This window comes from Notothenia rossii (genome assembly GCF_949606895.1).
Source record: "Notothenia rossii genome assembly, chromosome: 11".
NCBI classification, from domain to species: Eukaryota; Metazoa; Chordata; class Actinopteri; order Perciformes; family Nototheniidae; genus Notothenia; species Notothenia rossii.
This window is the reverse complement of record NC_136910.1, coordinates 44,139,037-44,161,341: the sequence shown is the minus strand read 5'-3', so window position 1 is coordinate 44,161,341 and position 22,305 is coordinate 44,139,037. Positions and strand designations below refer to the sequence as shown.

Sequence of the window (22,305 nt, the reverse complement as noted above, 5' to 3'; positions counted from 1 at the left end):
TAAACATGTACTGTCAAACTATAGACCAATTTCATTGCTCTCACAGTTTTCTAAAATACTGGAAGAAATCTACTATGCATGACTAAATGACTTCATCGCCAAACATAACATACTCTATGAACAACAATATGGTTTCAGAGCAAACAGAACCACATCATTTGCAGTTATAGAATTTATGGAACACATTACTAAGGCAATAGAAAAGAAAGAATATGCAATAGGGATATTTCTAGACCTTAAAAAAGCATTTGACACGGTTGACCATGAATTATTAATTAAAAAGCTACAGAGATATGGCATTAGAGGTGTTGCATTCTCATGGCTATCCAGCTACCTACATAACAGGGAACAGTACGTTGAACTACAAAGCCATAAATCACAACTACTGCAGGTTACATGTGGGGTGCCTCAGGGCTCAGTCTTGGGGCCATTACTATTTATTCTGTATATTAACAATATATGTGAAGTATCAAAAACTATTAAAACCATTCTTTTTGCAGACGACACAAGTCTACTCTGCTGTGGGGATGATTTAGAACAGCTATTGGTCACAATGGAGAAGGAACTGAGCAGGATGAAGATCTGGTTTGACCAAAATAAATTAACATTGAACGCAAGCAAAACCAAACTCATAATATTTGGGAATCGATTGACCAATAAAGAGAAGAAACTCACTATAAATGGCGTCCAATTAGAAAGAGTATCGGAAATAAAATTCCTTGGAGTAATCATAGACAATAAATTAAGTTGGAAACCACATATAAGCTATATCAAAGCCAAAATATCCAAATCAATAGCAATTCTGAATAAAGCCAAATACCTAATTAATCAAGCTTCTTTGTTTATGCTGTACTGCTCCTTCATACTTCCATACATGAAGTATTGTGTGGAAGTTTGGGGGAACACATATAAAACAAATACACATCCTATCTTCATCCTGCAAAAAAGAGCCATACGAGTTATACATACAACTACGTACAGAGAACCAACAAATAAATTATTCATCAAACTAAAAACACTAAAACTACAAGACCTGGTTAACTATAAAACTATTCAAATTATGTTCAAAGCCGCAAATCAATAATTACCTCATAATATCCAGGGACTTTTCACACGGAGAGAAAGCATGCACATGTTGAGAGGAAACTGTATTTTCAAAAAACCACCAAACTTCATTGCATCTCATCAAAAGGTGTTAGTCTGTGGAATAACTGTAATGATGCACCGAAATATTGTACAAGTCTATCTAAACTGAAAGTATTATTTAGGAGCCAAATCATTAATGGTTATGAACAGGACCTGCAAAATCTCATTTGTTGTAATTTCTTTCTGATTGTTTTGTAAAAAAACAAAACAGCAAACAAATTAACAAGACAAAAATGTCGCTGATGACGATGACCTAATATTTTATTTATAAGAAAAATATATGCTAGAGGGGGTAGGATCACAAAAGGTTTTTTTTAAGATTCTTCTTGCCCCTGTTGAACATGACAGAGACTATTTGAGAATTATTATTGTTTTTTTTCTTATTATTATTTTTTTTTGTACTTTGTTATAATTATTAATTTGAGTGAGAAAAAAAGGAAAAAAGAGAATATATATATATATATATTATTGTTGTATGTTTTTGTTTCTGACATGTTCAATAAATTGACTAATAAAAATATACATTTGCCCTTGTGTGGCAAAGTGTCTAATGTGTATTATATGCGATAACAATAAATGTGGATGCTTTTCTTTATGTTATAAATGTGCTTTGAGTAGGAACAGCTAATTATGATAAAAAAATATATAGCTATTTATAATGGAGACCGAGAAGCAATCACTAATATTAGTACATAGAATCGTACAGTACCTTCAGCCTCTCGTGGAGACCAGTGTCCAGAAGGGGCGCACGGTCGTGGGGAGGAGGAGTTGGAGGCATACTGCAGGAGGACTCTCCCCTCAGTGCATTTATCACACACTGATCCCACATCTCTAGGAAACCAACAGACAGGCACAGCAACCAACTTAGATACAGGCCAAACACCCAAATTGTAAACAGTATATTAAACATACAGTAATGTCAAATCATGTGAGAAAGTTTTAAAATGGTGCTATAATTACTTGGCTACATTTTAGATGTCTGAGTCTGTAAAAGATTAATTGAGCATTAAATTTCACTACTTGTTATATGAACTCAAAAAATAATCAATAATGTAATTAATCTGGGTCAACTTTATTACCATACACACCCGCATCTGTTTGGCAACCTATGTAGCTCATTTCACCTGTCGTAAAAGTGTCCAGAAATCGGTGGAAACCATTCCAGGGTGATGGAATTATGATGCTGCTCCACCACTTGGGGTGGCATTGGCACTGGAGGAGGTTTGGAGGCAGGTTGCCAGGTCTGATAGATGAGGTCCAGGTAGCAGTGCATCCTAGCCACCTGGTTCAGGGTGAAGGAGTCTGTACAAGCATCATCTGAAGGTGACAGAAGGAGGTGGTTAGTGTTAGAGGTGGAAAGTGTATTTTGGTTTGATCAGAGACAGCAAAAGGAAGTAGGTGTTAAATCATTCCACTTGTCTAGATCCAATGAATAAAATAAACCACCTGGTCATATGTAGCAGTTTTGTTTTTCCCATTTAACTGTGACAAAAAAATCATGTTTTAACTCTTGCACATACAAGGTGTGCCCCCCGCTGCGTTTTTCCCATGAGATGTCCTTGCTAAATTCCACACCTGTCTCTGTTTGCACACAGACTCAACACATTCCTCCACGGTGATCCCTCTGTGTCAGTTGCATGTGAGCGGTATAACTGTAATGTTTTGCCTGGATAAGTAACAAAACATTATGTGGAGGCTCTTACCTGCATAACTCATGTAGTTGTTAAAAGGCGTGTGTGTGAAATGCCGACCGCCACATGTTTCGTTGCCAGGCTCAGGATCGTGACACCCTTTGAATTTGGGGGTGGGGTTGGTGTCCGCACACAGATCTCCAGTCTCCATCGAGGGCTCCGTCTCCAAACACGCATCATTACACGAATCGATTTCTGATATTCCTCGGAAGACGTGATAAAGCCCAAGACTGTGACCAATCTCATGGACCATTGTGTCAGTGTGACCAAACGTACCATAGAAGGAAGGGTTCAGCACAATTCCACCTAAGAAAAAGAGAAAGGACACACAATGTAAACAATGCATTTACTCACTAGTGTAGTGTAAAGTAATAGTATAACTGGAGTAAGATGCAATGCATTATTAATGTGCAACCTCAGCTTCGTTATCACCTTCTTCTCTGTTGGAGCTGTGACTAAGAGAAAAACTGCTTGGGGCTTGAACTGTAATTACTCAAAATCAACTATCTAGGTTGCCAAAGAGAGGATGTGTGTGCATGCACATATGTTTGTGTTGTTGTTTGTATTCTACCCAAATGTGTTAGGGCCTCTTTGTCCCATGGCCAAGTGGCAACCCCCACCAGATCTTCATCAGAAGAATTGGCAAAGAAGACATTCAGGTGAGTCGAGCCATCCAAGTTCAGAATCTCTTTCACCTCTTTCACATCCAAATAGGCTCTGGAAGATTAAAAGCAAACAAACAAGAGTTTTTCACAATAAGTTAATGGCTCTACAATGAGAGTAGTCTTTTCACAGTAGATGCAGACATAACCAAGACAAAGTTATACAAATAGCAATTCTTTTTCTAGTCAAAAGTTATCTTTCAAGAAAAGATAGAACCCAGAAATAGGGCTCTTTCAATTGTAAGTATTTACTTAGTGTGTATTGGCCATTGCCATGGTCCTTAAAATGAAAGTTTGTAATGATAAGAGGAATAATTGACCGTGTGAGGTTGCAAACAGTTGGTGTTAAACCAATATGCCAAGGTGCTCTCCCTAAGGGGGCCTGAAGTATGTTTTCACTTGGACATAACAAATAGATTGTTGGTAATGTCTTGTTTAGAGGTGTTGGCACACTGATGCTGTACAAACTGCAGGTCTGTACTGTGAATAGGGATGGTATTCATTCTGACCAATCATATATGTGTTGGTCAATCCATTAAATTGCATTGTAGTCACTGCTAATTTAGTACCTTGATTTACTTGAAAAGGGGGATTACAGACCATGCTGGGAAATGTGTTTTCTGAGAGGTGCTATAAGCAAATAAAAAGTATAATATAATGTATAGTATATGTCTTGGAGAGTGGAGTTGTTGTGGAAACACAAAATGCCAAACCACAACGTTATTTATGTCTGTGATGTGCAATGTTTTGTGTTGGGAGACATTGAATTGTGGATAAACAGCACACGTCATGGGTGTCCTTTACTTTATTTCAACAAAGTGTAAGAGATGTAATGGCAACCCACATAGATATCAAACAGGTGCTGGTGGGAATAAGACTGTATCAGTGGGACAAAGAAAACATGTATTTTTGTTATTTATGTTTTTCATGGTTTTAAAGGCTGACCCTTTTATATTCTACTTGAATGGACTACTGATGGAAATGGACAGTGAATGGTTCATGCCTGGCTTATTTATATGATGTCATGTATTCAACTCTTCACACCAGCCTTAAATGAACAGAAACATGTATTGTACTGCCTATTAGGAAGGTGCTAATGCTGCCATGAAAACAAATCTACCTTAAATGCAGGAATGATATAACGTTTTCTGATACAGTATCATCTCAGATCAGTCTTACTCAGTTAAGTCAGCCTGACACTTTATTTATTTGTTCAGATATTCTGATGTCTCCCTCTCCTTCTGCCCTGGGGAAGATAACTGCAGCTCTAATGACTGCAATCATTCAACACAATGAGATATCTTTCCAGCAGTGAAACTGTCACTCATTTTATGAACTCATCAAAGAAGTTCCTCCCTAAGAGCCTTGCTGGTGGTCCTGGCAGAGCGGCTGAACAAGCTTGGTCCTATCTGATGACTAAATGATCCGTTTCATTTGCTAAAGTGATAGTTTATTCATTTTCTTTGGCTTTAAATACACAATGGATACACAGGAGTTTACCAGTAACAAAAACATGGCATTAGCCCCAAAAATGATGTGCGCTGAGTGCGATGTGTGTTTTGATCTAATTTGCGTGACCCACTTGCCTGCCTAATATTTGGTATTTTGTACAGTATGTGTTTAGATAAGAACATGTAATGTGAAAACACTGAGGCTAAAACAGCATGCTCCTTTGTACCTGGTCCTATTGCAAGGAGAGTTTCCTCCCAAAAACCAGTACTATAAGTGATTCCACTCTTCTTTAGGTAATGTGTACTTTTTGAAATAATAAAACCTTGCATCGAGTAACAGAAACACTGTAATGTCATTGATAGTTGATAAATGAAGGTACTGTACGCTATTTAATGTATAACAATTGCACGTTATGTACCATCAGTGACAATGCTTTAGCAAATAATAGAAACTGATTGATCCTATCCAAGTTGATGCAGAATGAACTGCCTTACTGTTTGGATAGCTTATAGTACATTTGGAAATATTTTCCAAAAGATGTCATGTCAATAGTGCAATGTTTCAATGTTCAGTTTTATCAATTGTATATGTATATCATTAACAGTGAAGTCTGACATTTTAGCAAATCAAAAGTTTAAAAATGGTGCCTTGTTTTTTGAAGCGCAGAGCAAATGTGTGCCACATAAGTGAACTCAGGTTAATATAATGATAAAAGTGAACATCTCAAAGGCTCATGCTTTGTAAAGCTTAATATCTAAAAGTGTGCTATTTATATATGTGTAGAATTGCTGTAAATGTGTAAGGTAGAGTACAGTTTTACTGCAAGATGAAACTTGATTTGACTTAATTAGATGTATTATATTTTCGCTTAAGGGGTGAGGTTGTTATTAACAGAAGACATTTAACACATCTTCAAAAAACTCCATTCAACAAGACTCACTGACATGCAGAACAATTTATGATTAATGTTGACAATAAAATTGATACCCACAAAATTAGCAGCTCAGAGTAGAGAAGATAAAATGTGACATCCTGTGATTTCAGCAAAATTATAGTGGAGCATTTGGTTGCCAAAAGAAGTGCAGCTGCGTAAGTGATACCACTTAAGGTTCAGCGAACCCATTTAATCCCATGGGTCACAAAAGTGACCATAAAAAGTTTTCAGTTATAAGGCTCTAAAAATCTTACTGAATGATGTGTTGAAGCATATCTAGCATATATTTATTTATTAAAGGGTCTAAATATGATATGCGTAGTATCACATATTTAGTGTAAATTATCATATAACCAGAGATGTTTACTTTCTGGTTGCACCATGAAAATAATGACTGCATCATAGCTCTATAGACAAAAAGTTAAGTTATAAAATGTGTCAAACCGTGAGGCATATGGGCTACAGCAGAAGTTCCTTGCATGTGATTGGCTGAATTGATATTTGCATAAACAAGCAGTTAAAAAAGATAAGATAATAACCTCGTCAAGACTACAATGTCAGACCTGCAGAATCTATGTTCTACTTTAAATGTAAGCATTGAACCAAGGTGTCTCATTCTGTACATCCAATGAAGTCTAAAGGAAGCAGTTTCAACATCAGTGTCCCTGGTGTTTGGAGATGTTCTGGAATAATGTACACATATAAGCTAACTCTGATCTCTTTTTTTCATTACATCCAAACAACATTTTCTTGTAGGGGTCTCTCTGCCTCAAATCATAAGTGAGCTGCACCTCAAAACACACATTTTAAATAAGGGGGTTCAGTGTAGCGCATGCTTTCTTCAAGCCTACTGTATGCGAGAGCCACCGGGGGCAATCACTGGGGCCGGGTTTAAGGAGAGACACTGAGTGAGAAAATATGATATGAGGTCCCTCTTCCTAATAGTTTCAGGAATTTCATTATTTCCTCAGAAAATATTTGTCCAGAGTTTTTGGACATGCTCAACGAATGAGTCAGCAATGAAAAAGAGCAACAGTTCTTCTCTATGGTCAAAATAGAACTATTATGAGTTCAATTATTCAGTGTAACATGATAGATTGATGAGCAAATGCAGAACATATGCATATACATACATCAGGTGTATGTTTTTGATTTCAGAACATTTTACTGCAGATGATTTTATTTGGAGGGTGTTTGTCACAAGTTTGGGCATTTTAAATCATCCATCGTTCCATCTGTCAATCCAGATCTTACTCAAAACTCCTCGCCAATAACCCTTCACCAATAACCATGTTCTCTCTCTCTGCCTCCCTCACACACGCCTCAACTATTTCCACATCCCATAGCCCCGTTCCCGACTCTTTCTTCCCATCAAACTTTTTTTTTAACCAAGATGAGCCATTTGGGAACACACATGATTTTCCATGTATTTAACCACACAATTCAGACATGTCCTGGGGAATACAGTCTTTAAAAAAAAAATTAAAAAAGGAGTGAAAGAACTAGGGAGTAAAAGAGAGAAAGAAGGGTAAGGTGTGTGTAGAAATCTAGCTTCTCTGAATTGAAGTGTCCATGCAGAGCATCTGTGGTAGGGATCTAAGCAGCTCAAACTGCTGTGTTAATGCTTTTATCTGATACATATTAAATGGGGGATTATGACCTCATCCATTTACACCCATATATAATTCACATAAGCCCATAAATGTGCCTTGTATACATATGTCTGGGGCAGAATAATGTGAAAGCTGGGGTGAACTGGCATTGCAATGATAGTCTTACGGCCAAGAACACTTTTAAAATTGGAGGGGGCCCTCAGCTCCTCTGTCATCGAGTTGGTCAACACCACAGCCCCTAAACCCATCATTCATCTCTGCCTTTATTACTATACTTGCACTCTCCTCTTTAACCTTCCATCTTACTCTGCTGATTATTTTTTCTCCTTTCCAAGGAAGACACATTGGAACTGTTTTAACGCTCAGATTCCAGAGATCCTGCCGTGACTGCTTTTTGCTGAGAGAAGAGTTTGAACAAGAAGGATTTGGAGAAATATGGAATGGACGACGGGACGGTCTGAACCTCAATGACCCCAAAAAGGCACTATCAACTCAATTCCCCAGTGTGTCATATTTTTCCAAAAGACCACTTACAGTATCTGGCTACATATTATCCCATCATAGCCAGATGCAACTCCCCTGCCTGTCTAGTGGGCCCGAGTACAGCCCCTCCTTCCTTATTTCTCCCTCAGTCATCTAGTCAAGCCCAAAGACATCTATAAGCCCGATGCGAGCACAGGTGAAAGATCTGCAACAGGTGCTTTTAGAAGTGTGCTAGCACCGCTATGGTTTTAAAGGGAAAGTGCAAACTCCTGGTATTTACGCCCAAGCACTCCATTATGTTTTATGGGACGGGGGCTTAAAGCTTAGACGACCAACTGTAAAACACCCAAGTCAAGTAAGGGCCCTGGAGATTAGCTCCGCACTCTGAGCTAAAATACAGCAGAGAGAGGAAGTGAGGGAAAGTGAAAGGGGCGTCCATCCATTAACCTGCCACAGTAAGAGGTATTGACTCAGGAGGGGGGGAGAGACAGAGGCCAAGGTAAAACAGATGACCTATTAGCCTATGATAAAGCCAGGCCAGGACTTCATTGCAGAAGAAAACGTATTGAGATTGAATGGGTCCTAATATCTGCCTGGCTTTGCTGACCAAAGAAATTGTAATCTGATGAGTTCAGATATTTTGGGAATGGTTTTCTGTCTAGTTTGTTGGATATTAAATTGAGCCTTCATTGAAATTCAAACAAACACAAAACAAACTTTTACCATTTACGCCATTTGTTTTCTGCCTTTCTGCACTCATGTTAATTCCCAGTGTATACATTACAGCCACAATTTTAGATTCCCCTAACTCCAGACATAAGAATGTAAAGGCTGTCAGATAACATCAAATACCACCAAAACCATAAGAATTGTCAAAACCAAGGGCTGTGAAAACAATGCAAAATAATTCCCTGAGCCAAATGTGGAGGGGAGGGGGAGGGAGGTTATTATCAATGGTATTTCAGAGGAGAGACTGTTTCAGGACCACAGAGCTGCCTGTGTCCTGTGTTAGCCAGACTTTTGAAAACACTACTTGTAAGTGGTAACAGCCGCGTATGCTGCAAAAATAAATGCAGGACCTCACAACCATTGTTCCCCTGCAAACGCAGTACATTGTTCATCCAGAATTCCATAATTATGGAGGAATTTCAAACTGTTTGTAGTGTAGCTCTCTGCAAGTCTCTTCAGACATACCATAATCAAAGCAAAATAATCAACCACTCTTGGAGATTATATCTATTTCTTTAAAATTCTCTTGTCCTCGTTATGTTTGTCTCTTTCTCTTTCTTGCTTGTATCCTTCCTTTCAAAAGCCCATCTTTCAAACGCCCGCAGGGAGGTCTGAACATTGCAGCAGCAAAGCGTTTTGCCAATGGCTGATGTCTAAATGAAGTAGTTTGCCTGCCACTTGATGAATGAGCTTCTAATGATGACTAAGCTGGAAGGGATGTGATGGGAATTGAGAGAGTGAAGCAACGTCAAAACCCACCTGCTTTTCCCTTCTGATGTTAATTAGATGTCATTATTTAGCTATTTTGCAGTCATTTAAACAATAGCATAGTGCCAAACAGACAATCCTTCCAGCTTAACTGTGATTGAAAACAGCCGGGTTTCCTTGATTCATGCTATCAGAAGAACCCAAACAATCCAGCACTGTAGGCCTAAAAGTTTTTCTCCCTTTCGCTTGTCCCCACATGACAGTGGCAAGAAATCCTGACAAACATCTGAATTTAAGTCATTTTTGTCTCTTTTTCTCGTGTAACCATAAAGACCCCCTGCATTTTCCACAAAAATGTCTCAGTCTACTGTGTAGGGTTTCAGTGTACCAAGAAACAAACAACCCTGCTATTGGAGGTCTGGCACAAACCTCATTACAGCCAATTCCAGAGATGTATTCTCCTTGCCAGCTTTTACTCATCGTCTACAAGCCACAATGACATTACCACAAAAACAAAAATGTGCATGCATTTATGAAGGCATCTGTATAATCCTAAAGTAGCTGCATGAAACCATATATTGCTTGCTTGACGTACAGTACATCTAGAAGATACTGTAGTACTGGTATTCACATGCAAGCTAAGGGAACTTTTCTTTCAATGTTTTTCCTGGAAAAATTCTTTCAGGCACCCCTGTTTAGGGACCCATACCTGCCTCCCCAGGAAACATGTCTTTCAGTGGTTTCCTGGAGAGAGTGGTATGTCTTTGAAATTATTTCCATAGCTACAAGCAAAAAAAAACATACTGGACTCTCTTTTCTGACCTGTAATTGCCCTTACACTCTGTTTACTATGTCACTCTTTCCAAACCAACTCCCTTCTCCAATCAAGTCAGCTTGATTAGGACCTATGGGTATAAGAGACATAGAATACAGAAAAAGGAGAGTTGTTGAAAAATGGATACATAAATGAGTGATTTGGCCTGTGCATTAGCTTCAAGGAAAGTCATCCGGTGGAGTTTGTTTTGCCCTGCTTAAGTGTGGAACACTGATTGAACCCGGCCAAAGCTAGATTGGACTAGCTGCTCCCAGAGGATTTCCTAGGCCACACAGGCGGGGAGTTATGTTACACTCAGCCTCAGCCCAAATGGTCAGGAAACAGTAGGATTAGACATTAAAACATCTCTTCAGGGTCACATGTATGGAAAGATTTGTTGTTTGGTTTACTCTAGACATGTGAGACCATGGTGTAGAGTTGGTTTACCAAAATTATTCAATCATGTCAACCAAAAGAATGTATCAAATTAGGCAAGGAATGCTGTGGTTGGATAAAGCTTTTTGGGGAATGTAAGTATTTTGTTTATTAAACAACTACCAAAGAGGATTACCAGTGCCACAAACATGGTAACATGCAAAATGTGAAGAGTGTGATCTTACTTGTGTGGAGACGAGCGGTTGAAGCATGTCTTGGTCACATCAGTAACATTGGGGTTACAGCAGTCGCCGAGGTCATAGAAGAAGTTTTCCCAGTTACATTCAGGGTCACACACACCATTTCCCTGCTTGTGCTCAGGGCAACGGCTCCGATACCCAGACATACAGTCACCTGCATCATACCCTGTCAGCGGGTGGTTGCATTCTGGGTCGCATGCATCATCGCCAACTTTGCTGATATCACAGTTAGCTAGAATCAGGCGGTTCCGAAGGGAGGAGTTGGTCACATTGTGAACGCTAAGCTCCCAGCTGATGTTGTAGGGGCTAAAGGCATCATTTAGCTGCTGGTGTTGCAGGCTGATCTGGTGGTCTGATACAGTTGGCTTTATCCGTAAATCGTCCCAAACATTGATGACACGATAACGTACTCTCTTCGGTCGACGGAAGTTCCAAAGGTTGTTGTAGTTTTTGATGACCTGGACATTGTCGCAGACAGTTTGACCACAAGATGGCGGGTCCAGCGTTGTGTCCAATATTCCCTCAGAATTAACAACTCCAACACCACCCAGGAATCCTAATCGTCCGCCTCCCCCCTCCTCAGGCTGAGGAAAGTTACCATCTTTTACAGTCAGCCACTTCCGACCTGGGTGATCGAATGTTTCACGTATGACCAGCTGAGGTAGATCTTGGGGGTCCTCGTGGCCCTGCATATCCCTGATAATCTGCCTCTGCCCTCTGGCCTGCCTCCATAGGCCCACCCTCTCCACTGCCCCCCTGTAATTATGATTCAGTGCGTTCCCCCCAATCATCAGCACTTTGCACTTTTTGGTCAAATGGCTGAAGACATCGCCCGATTGCTCGCGACTGACACCCACTTGGGCCCCATTGACAAAGAGCTTCATGTACACACCGTCATATGTGACTGCCACATGTGCCCATTGGTTGGGTCCATAACGAGCGTTGGAGTGGATGGAGGTCACTTTGTGGGCACGGTCCGTTTTGAGAGAAAAGAAGAAGCGGGGATCACGATTCCCGTGTTCACTAACCGCCTGGATGCCAAGCAACCAGCCTCGGTCACTAGAGGCGTAGAAACATTTGTCGTATAGGCCTGGAGAGAGAATGAAAAAAAGAAACAATTAATATATGCATTTCTTTATTTCCAGGCGTGAATCTCGCCCTGAACATCAGAAAGAATCTGCAGCAATCATTTTAAAAAACATGTTCACCCTTCACCTGTAAGATGGCTGACACTCTTCTGATACTAGATGTCACACGTACATATGATCCTTAATGTTATTTTTTGTTAATATGCCAATTAGATTTCAAGGTATGTTTTTTTATCACCCAAGTAGGATTTAAAACATTTTGTTGAGGTAAAGGAGTGAATGTATTAATATGATTATTTATTTTTTTACAGATCTGAGTGCATGTTCTCCTGGAAATTGGGTTGAAGTGCATGTTTAGCTAAGGGAGACCCCATGGAAATCTCTCTGTATAGGCGTCTTGCATACACTGAGTTTATTTAAAGTCATTCGTGTTAATGTTCCTTGCCAGTGGGGTAGCCAGTAAAGGCTAGTTTTCTGCTAAAGCCTTGTTTTTGTAGAGGCACCAAAACACCTTTTTCCTGTTGCACTTGGACCGTGTATGTCAGATTCAGCATGGTAATGTGTTTTCACATCTTAGGGGATCTCTGAATGTTAACTGTTTGTTTGTTTAACACTTGTTGAAGTACGTGTGTGAAGGCGCACAAGTTTATGCCTGTGCGTATGTTTTTAATATATGTTCGTCCAGTCAGAGTGTGCAAAGATTCCATAGCACCTTGTTGTGTCTTACAAGCATGTGAAAGTCTGTGTTCGCGGGTGATTCTGGGGAGAGAGCAGGACTCCGCTCTTGTGACAGGAATACATTCCTGGAATTTGCTAATATCATGGTAACATTTTTAACCATGAGCTTTCTGGGAATTATGTCCATTTGCAAAGAGACACATAATCTGTGACATCCACACTCAGCCTATATTGGTATTGAGTGTCCTTTGCAGTTGATTCTAGGATATATGCATCAGATGCCTGTAAATACCCTTCATATTGTTCTGTTCTGACTTTAGTATGGTCTCAAATGATAAGCTTATTATCATTATGATGATCACATCTTTGCCTCAATGCACTTGTTCACTCAAATGCCTTTGTTCCCCATCGATTAGGCTACCTGAGCCTCCAATAAGTGGCTGGCTAATGGTAATTGCACGGACATCTTGCTAACTTTGACCTGTTTCTAATTAGATGCGCACTCCAGTATGCATTCATTAACTTGGTATTTCAATGGACTAATGTTCAAAGAGTGAGGCCCGGGTTCAGCGTCAAGGTCAGTCCTTTGGTGGATGACGTTTTCAGGCTTTCCAATACACTGGAAGGAAAAAGCCTTCCATCTGTCAGCCAGTGCACTCAAGGCTAAAAGGTGTGCTAAAATGCTCGTAGGGCTCCTAATGTAAACAGCTGTCATAATTCTGCCATGCTCAATTAATCTAACACACAACACTTTTCCAGACCCTGCACTGTGACTCCTCTGGCACACACAAACACACCTACACACACATTATGCACATACTTATACTGACTTGCATTTACAGTATATGCTCATGAAAAAATACATACAATCCCATATTCGCAGATAAATTGAAAAGCTAAACCAAATATTTGTGTGTCTATTCAGAATCCCCCATAGACACGCAGGGATTTGCATGTGCACACGCTACAGTAGAGAGCTGTTCCTGTTAGGTTCAAAGGCAACTTTTCTAGCATTTGTCTTCTTCCAAGAAAAACAAAGAAAAGAAAAAGTCAAACAAAAAACAAATACACACAAAAAGAAAAATGTCACAAGGACTTGATAATAAGCAGAGTGGAAGGGAACAATGAATACGCCGTTTACTTTTGAGCTGTTATGGCTCTGAAAGGTCAAAGTAAGGCACTTCATAGTCTAAAATGACCGCAACATTAGTTTCCCTGTGTAGAAAATGGAAAGTTCCAATGATACTATAAACCCAAACGTTATAAACATAGAAAGTATATTGATTATTAAAAAAAGTTATCACATCACTTGAAAACACTCTACTTAAAATATTTGACTTGGCTATCAAGCTTCAGTCTGAATGAGTTTAACGTAATGCTGGTTTCATTGAGGGATAAATGATCCATCAATAGTTGCAGGTTCAGATGTGATAAATTAATACCACTTTTTATGAACTGTAACTCATGCTGGGACACTGTCATCCCACAAAACCATGATCCAAGGACATTAACTGGGATTTATTGGAACCCAACAAACTCTCTCTCTATGGCTCACTGAAGCAAAGTGCATGACCATGATGACTGAAACATTTCTAGTTGAGGTGATTGCTGAGATGAGTGTAGCAGTAAAGTCTAAACCCCTCTTGAAACTGTAACCGCATGCAAGGTAATTACCCATCTCAAGGATATATATCCTCCTCTTAGTGTCCTAACTAACATGATGACTTGTTAATGAAACCGGAAGATTACATTTTCAAGTATCCATGACAAAAAATATGAGCAAAGGACATGTATTATCACACTAGCTGACTGCACCAAAAATATCAGTTATCGCAGCGATCATCTGCTAATGTCTGCATTGCAGATTGTCCCCAACAGGTCAGGGAAGAGAGCCTCTGTCTCATGTGAACTATTTTCCTCTTTCTTTGATGCGAGACAACCCAACATGACCCGGATACGAGGGCTAATAGGGCACAACAAGGTTTGCATAACATTTGGACACAGAACTTGATCGTGTGTGTGTGTGTGTGTGTGTGTGTGTGTGTGTGTGTGTGTGTGTGTGTGTGTGTGTGTGTGTGTGTGTGTGTGTGTGTGTGTGTGTGTGTGTGTGTGTGTGTGTGTGTGTGTGTGTGTGTGTGTGTGTGTGTGTGTGTGTGTGTGTGTGTGTGTGTGTGTGTGTGTGTGTGTGTGTGTCTCTAAAAGTGTTACAAATATTTTTGTACCTGGGATCAATTCTAGCCACATGTCACTGTCACACTCGGGAAATGACAGCACAGGAAACACTTTTTCCCCATGATGTCATGGGTTAATTCAAAGATCATGGTGAGCCACACATGTATGGTTTGACCACTCATCTCTGGAGAATGAAGTAGCAGTTATTTATCCCTGGACAATCTATTTTCAGCTGAAAAGTGGTACTGCTCTACTGCTCCAAGAAATGGCATTGTATATCATCATTGTTAAATACAAATCTAGGCTCACTGCTCACACATCGACCTACTTCACGTATATAAGGTTACCTGTTACATTGCACTATTGCCTTACTCTTAACTATGTACAACTTTGCCCAGTTTTTTTTCCTTGTTTTAACTGTTTTTCTATATCTTGTGTGTGTGCATTGAGAGCAGCTGAGTCAATGTTCTTGTGTGTGTACCTTGGCCAATAAAGCTAATTCTGATTATTAAACAATTTCATTGTACTGTCAGATCCGAAGGCGCACATAATGCCTTTTGAGTAATTGTTCATTTGAAGTTTCTCCTTTATATTTATGAGCAATTTATCAATTACAACCCTTTCATCTTTTTGCAAGGGAAGACATTGCGCAGAGTTATAGGAATTTTGTGTGCAAGACAAAACTCAAAAACAGAGACAATAACAAGGATACAAAAGTATCAGAACACTCAAGTGCTGCCAGCGTTTTTTTCTTTGCTCGCTTTATGAGTGATAATTCCCTACCAATTGCATAAAAAACCACAACCCAAGTGTTACGAACAAGAATCATTGAAATCTGGAAGACTGTAAGAATAAAAAAGACAGATACAAATACAGAAGGATATAGAAAGAGAGAAATTGTGGTGGTCAAAACAACACAGTAAAAAAAACAGCTGCTGCAAACAACACTCTGCTAGGATCAAAACAAGGGGATGGAGCAATTTTAGAGGCACTGGGATTTTTTAGGCCTGAATTGGATTTAAAAGATTAGGCTTTATTGAATTTGTTTGATCATCATATTTGCTAGCTTTATAGGTCCTCTCTCTGGCACACTAGTGGGAGCGTGATGGGAGAAAGTCTTAAAAAAAACACAAGATTATACATGGATGGTAATCTCTAGTAAGGACAGGTCACTAAAATATGGGGGCGGGGCATCACAACAACACCTGTACATAATAATGTTATGCAATACCATGTCCGTAACGACTATAAATTGTATTCTCTGTAGGAGATTGTGTTCTCAATGTGTTTATTTAACTCTATGGACATTGTGTAGGCCTTTTTTAGTGTTGTTTTTGTACTGGATTGCATAATACTGTACAGATGTTGCTGTTATTATGTCCATCCTCTGTAAATCTAGGAGTCCCTCAGGTCACAACAGACCCTCTCAACCCCCTATCCCCTAGTTTGAGACTCTGAAAAGGGATTGGTTTTGCAGAGCATGTTCCTGCCAACTGGCTAGCAATACCTAAAAGTGTATCTCAATACACACACAAAAACACACACACGTAAGTGATTATGTATGTGTTTTTTTTGGGGGGGATGGGTTGTTTTGAGAGAGCCAGACAGAATAAAATAAAAGGAGCAAGTCAATTTACTCATTTGGTTTATTCCCCATACGTGCAGACTGGCATACTGGAGGCTGAGGAAGACTGGGTTCAATTCAGTTCAGTTCAGTTCAAAGGCAGCCATCTGCACAAGTACTGTAGCAGGCAATGAGTTGTGTATGCAACGCTCCCTATCGGCAAAGAAAGGCAACAAGAAACCCTGTCCTATACTGTAATGCACAAAAGCGCTATTGGTCAAAACAGATGATGCAGAACAGTTTTCAACACCTTTCTGGAGCTCCTTTACGCATGGCAGGAGGAGAAAAAGGGCTACGTACAGATGACATCTACAAAGTGTCAAGCTTTCCTCTAACCACGCGGATCTACTATAATGTGTTAGTAACCACCTCTGCGCAGTCAGTGGACAATTATGCATCATATCTGATGGTGCCTTAAATTACAGACTCGCCAAATAACGCATGCTTTTGCAAAACAGTCTACGGGATGGAGGGACTGTCCTTAACACAACGAGCACAATAAATGCACACCAATACAGCACAAACACACACAGGACATATTTGGCCATGAGGGGAAACCCTGGTCTCCCAGTACTGTCCCGTAACTCCGGTAGCCAATCCAAAGGTTTCGATTTTGGGGGACACTCAAGCTTGCGGCTTGTGCTGAGCGCTTTGAGATCCATAAACATACAGATCACTCCCGCTTTGTGCCTGGCATGACGTGCTCGCTCACAAAGTTTGGACCATTACATCATAGTTTTAAAATAGCCAAATCGGTTCAGAGAAATTACATTTTACGCACAGTGACATCAGCTGCCGGTCAAATTATGCAGCAGCCTATCTGCTGCCAGTACTCCTCACTTTAATGATAATAACCAACATAAATCATCATTCTGAAGTGCAGAAAATACAGAAAAAAATATTTTTGGAAATTCAATCATTTTGCAGCAAATGTTCACTCTGTTTGTAGGAAAACTTAATTTTGATCCAAATCTTGAGTGACCCTTTGTGTGCACTACCTTAAATATCCGCTGTACTAAAAGAGCATTACATCATTGTCTAGTCTGATAGATGAACTCATTTTCAACTCGCTGAAACTGCATGTTGCTTTATTTCAGACTAGATGTGGGGAAATATAGCAAATATGCATGTTTAGTTATAATAGTCCAATGTAACCTGCTAGTTTTGGAGTTCACTAATACAAGGAGTTGTGTTGATAAAAGGATGGAGAATGTGTAGAATATCCTACCTGCAATCACTGTGGGTGATCGTTGACCTCCCTCCGGTTTGATCCACATCTCCAGAGTGAAATTTCCTCTTGGTATCTCCACGCCAGGCTTCAGCCGCAGCTGATCTCCCCTGCCGGTAAAATAGACAGCTTTGCCCCGATCCGGAGAGTTTTCCTCCGCCTGAGAGGAGCGCCGACGCTGGCGAGGAACCCGTCGCTCCAAGCCGGGCAAAGAGCGTTTGCCCCGGGGCAGACGTGTGGCACAAGCCCCTGGGATGGTTGCTTTCGCCTCCCTAATGCGCACCAACTCCCTCTTGGATCTCCGGACTGTCCCGCACTCTGATCCAAAACACAAGATGAGAATCACCAGGCAAGACACCCAGGGAGATGTCCAAAGTTTCATTTTTCGGGAGAGGAAATAGCAAAAAAATATTAAAAAAATTAAAGGAAAAAAAATTAAAAGAAACAACGGAATACTACAAAAAATGTATGTCCAAAATGTTCTCCTCTTTGGAATCCTCGAGTTTTTCCTTTTCTCTTTTTTTTAAAGCCGTAGAATGTCAAACCGTAGAAACTGTCTAAATAAACCCATAAAGCTATGCTGTTTTTCCCTCTTTATAATGCTAAGCCACGACCCCCTCTCTTAAGCAAAACTACTCTGGAGACATTCGGGGGACACAGGAATATTTGATTCATGTATGTGTTCCACGGTGCCTTTTCAATGGGTCCCATTTAGCCAAAGGGATGACTAATAAGTAATCAATCAAGAGGGGGGTCCGGCCGATGCCCCCCTCATCCCCTTTTGACGGTAGGAGTTACTCGCAGAAATCCACAGTTGTCCGCCAAGCTCTTGTCACACCTTTTTGTTGTTTCCTTATCCTACCCGTAAAACAGCATAAGAAATAGCACATATTAAATTCCAAAGAAAAGTGACAACAAACCGACCTCTCATATTTATTACAGAAAACAAGAGGTAAATTGTGATCAAAAAATGCAATCCAAACTTCCCCTTGCCTGTATGCCTGTACAAAAGTTGAAATGCACTATAATATCTGGTAAGGCGAATGAGAGAAAGAGGGGCAGAGAGCTGCAGAAGTAAGCATCGCGGTCCTCATTGATGCCTGGAGCAGAAACACTTGGAGCAGTCGGAGCTCGCCGTCCGCTTTAGAGGCAGTTTCTCTCTAAGTCTGTTTAAGAACAACTCATGTTTCAAATGTTCCGGGGCTGTGTTTTTTTTTCAAAGTGGGAAGTCACACAGGTAGGCAACTCTCACTGACGGCAATTCTCTTCATGCCACATAGGGATAAGATGGTGTTTACGGAGTTTGAAAGGCGTATATGTATCCCTCTAGTGGTTACAATTTAAACAATCTAACACTTCCATAACACATGGACCATAACTAAGCAGCCTGAAAACATGAAGGAATTATTCCAACCCCCCCTTTGTTGATCTTTGATGAAATCCCCCCTGAAACCAAGGCATTAAAGTTGATTTAATTTGAAAGTAAAAGACTATTGCACTGAAATTCCACAAGATAGGCTAAATGAAAGCAAAGTTAAACAGATGACTATAACTGAATGTAAATCAATTTTGGAATATAATAAAAAGAATGTGTCAAATATGATTAAGGGACTGTGCTTTAATTTTTTAGGCTCATAAAAACAATATTTGTAATTGTAATCGATTGAAATCATTCTCCACATGTAGGTACAAATGTTTTATGCAATATAAAAAAAGACTAGAAATAGGCAACTCAACTCACATACTCTTGGGAAAGTCCTCCAATAAACTTTGAAAAACAAATTATAAAAAGGTACACCTAACTGCCCAGTCAAAGTCATGCTTCCCATTATTCCCTTTTTAGAAACAGGTAAGCTGTAGATCAGAGAAATAATGGAAGAACATTGACAAAGCCAGAGCAGTTATTTTCCTTACTTTACTTCACTTAATTTGATGGATCATAATGTCCTTTCGTCTTTCAATTTGAAAGCCACTTTTATGTTTTTAACGACAAAATGGCATTAAGAGTGCACTTATGAGCGTTTCCTTCCTGTGCATGTTTTTAAATTTGGCCAACTCCTTAAACTCCAGTCTAAGTTGATGCCAGTTCACTATTAGCACACAAGGATTTAAGTCAAAAGGAATTGAAAAGAGAAAACAAATGTAAGGGATTTCAGGTTGACTCACACACATCCTAATGTTTACCGACCTGTCACTTTAGATGGATGTTAGGTTCAAACCACACTCTCGACTAAAGTTCGTAAGCCTTTGAGCCCGGTGACAAACCCTTCGTAAGTCTCAGCTGCTGAGTGAAATGAAAACAATCCTTTGGTCAATGTTACTGTTACTCTGAGGATATTTTGACACGGAGAGTGACTTTACTTTTTAATGGCTTTCCTTAGAGACAGTCAGCTGGAATGTCGGTGTTTCCTCTGGGTTCTCCCACAGTTGTTTGTTGTAAATGTGTGTTTAGACAGACAAAACCTGCCCCCTATCATAAAGGGAAGAGAGAACAAACATTAAATATTTGCTTTCTTTTTGGTGTTGCGACTTTGGACCACATATTTCCTTTTGTGTCTTGAGCAGGGGGGAATCACATATTGAGAGGTGTTTGACCTTGAAAGTTGCTGTAAGCAGAGTTTCACATAGACCACCAATGTAAATCTTGTCAAAGAAGACAATGAATTACTTTGTATCCCAACCTTCCCATGACAGCTTGTCAACACACATTCTCCTGTTTGATGTGGTTGTGTGGCAGCAATTCCATCTCTTTAAAAGTTGTTTTTTTGGTCCTTCTCTCAAAGATTGGGCTATGTTCATTCGGTCAGCTAGGTCACAGACTTTTTTATTAAAAAAAATGTTTATTACATTTTATTAAAACTTACTTGATAAAATAATTTAACACTGAAAGGAAATGCAGACCCAGTTTGGTGCAAAAGTCTCATAGAAGACAGTAGATTTCTCAAGTCCTATAATTACATTATTCCATGTTTCACCTAAGATCAGACTGTCACTCGCTCTCTCTGTACAGGAGTGCTGAAGATACAAAAGATGACCTAATGTGTTAAGTCAGCATCCTTTCAGGTTGGTACACTGTATTCAGACTCAAGGGCGGAGGGGACCCTGAAACATGCTCAAACAAAGGTCATTCACATTCCCTCCTTTATGCAAGGAGATTGAGTTAAATTGTTTTAGTACAGCCTGGTACCCACCGCCCAACTCCTCAGGGCATGGACCAAAAAAACATGGACAAAGTTCAAACTGTGTGCATCCCTGGCTCTAACTTTAGTTGTTAAATCCCATTCTGCAAATCCCACTGCAAACCTATTCATAAAGCAGAATACACTGCATCGCTTAGGAAAGGTAATGATTTTATAATCAGTGAGAGGTCAACAGAGAACAAAACACAACTGGACAAACACAAACCTTTAACTTTGACAAATTAGACACAAAACAGACACATACAGTAGTGACAATCCCATTCTGTACAAGCTCCTAATATAATCATATTTTTTAGATCCAATTGGAAAATACTCTTTAAGTCACAACATCTGACTTTTTGGTCATGCAATCATAATGACCAAACATAAACATGTAGCCTTATATGAAAAAAAGCTATTTGGTATGGAGTGATCCCTCCACATTGTATTACAAATGTATGTACACAGAGTTTTAACAGTCAGTGACAGTCAGGATTATCCACATTTAGAATCTGAAAGCATGAAAACAGTTTTTGGCTTCTTTTTTTTCACTCTCGACCCAGGGAGATTACATCTGTGCTTTCTAAAAGTAACAGCTTGGTGAGCACGTTCCAGGAACGCAGAGCTCAGGAAGTGGAAATTCAACAGTAGAATTAAGCAAAAAGTGCATGCATTTGATTATTTTGGATTAATAAATGATGTTCGGACAATAAACAATATTAACTTTGTCTAAATGCATGTAGATCATAAGCATCCTCTAAACTGTATCTCCAGCTCTGTGGTAATGCAAAATATTGCTTTCACTTCTGTTCAGAGAAAAGTGGTTGCAGTATTGTAGAATAATCCCTCTACATCACCAGAGCTACTGTGGAGCAGTGCGAGTCAAAAAGGAAAAAAGATTGTCCGATAATCCATTAATGTACCCAGCTTAATCTGTGACAGTTCTAAAGTGCAAACCTAAATGCTTTTGCCTCGTTATTTTTTATGTGGAGGATCTGGAGAGTAAAATTATAGTGTCAACAATGTTAACACGTTAAAGAATAATACAGATGAGGTTTATAGTAAATATGGGGGTATTCTGAATGAGAAATGGGAAAGGAAAATAAAAATGACAATAGCATTCCATAATAGTACCTAGGACCTTGTAAGGCAGTGGCTTTTTCTAAATATAATGCTGTTACAGAACACCCATTAAAGCCCTTAAGAGTATAATCCTGCGTTACCTACAAACTCATACCAGGTCGAATTTTCAGGGACTCCAGGAAAAATGTCACGTAGGCAGTTTCCAGTTAAAAAAAGAAAAGCCATTCCCAATGAAGGGTGCCTGAGATGGAGGTGTTGTTTGTTACTTTTAAAACAGAATATCACAAAGATTAAAGAAATTTGTGTAAATCGCTTTTAATCTTTTCTAATGCTTATGACAGCTGTCATTAATATGCGCTTAGCATCTAAGGGCAGCCAGTTCAGCT

At 39.6% G+C, this 22,305-nt stretch overlaps 1 protein-coding gene across 2 annotated transcripts in view; it reads right to left on the bottom strand.

Moving 5' to 3' along the window:
* Positions 1 to 18,778, bottom strand: part of pappaa (pregnancy-associated plasma protein A, pappalysin 1a) — an 89,129-nt gene extending 70,351 nt beyond the window's left edge. For both annotated transcript variants that reach the window (XM_079660139.1, XM_079660140.1), the window contains exons 1-6: positions 17,658 to 18,778; positions 10,853 to 11,957; positions 3,409 to 3,554; positions 2,850 to 3,143; positions 2,271 to 2,463; positions 1,856 to 1,977 (exon numbers count right to left, since the gene is read on the bottom strand). In XM_079660139.1, coding sequence (XP_079516265.1) covers positions 1,856 to 1,977; positions 2,271 to 2,463; positions 2,850 to 3,143; positions 3,409 to 3,554; positions 10,853 to 11,957; positions 17,658 to 18,039 — 2,242 coding nt within the window. In that variant the 5' untranslated portion in view covers positions 18,040 to 18,778. The remainder of the gene's footprint in view (positions 1 to 1,855; positions 1,978 to 2,270; positions 2,464 to 2,849; positions 3,144 to 3,408; positions 3,555 to 10,852; positions 11,958 to 17,657) is intronic.
* Between the last annotated feature and the right edge of the window lie 3,527 nt (positions 18,779 to 22,305).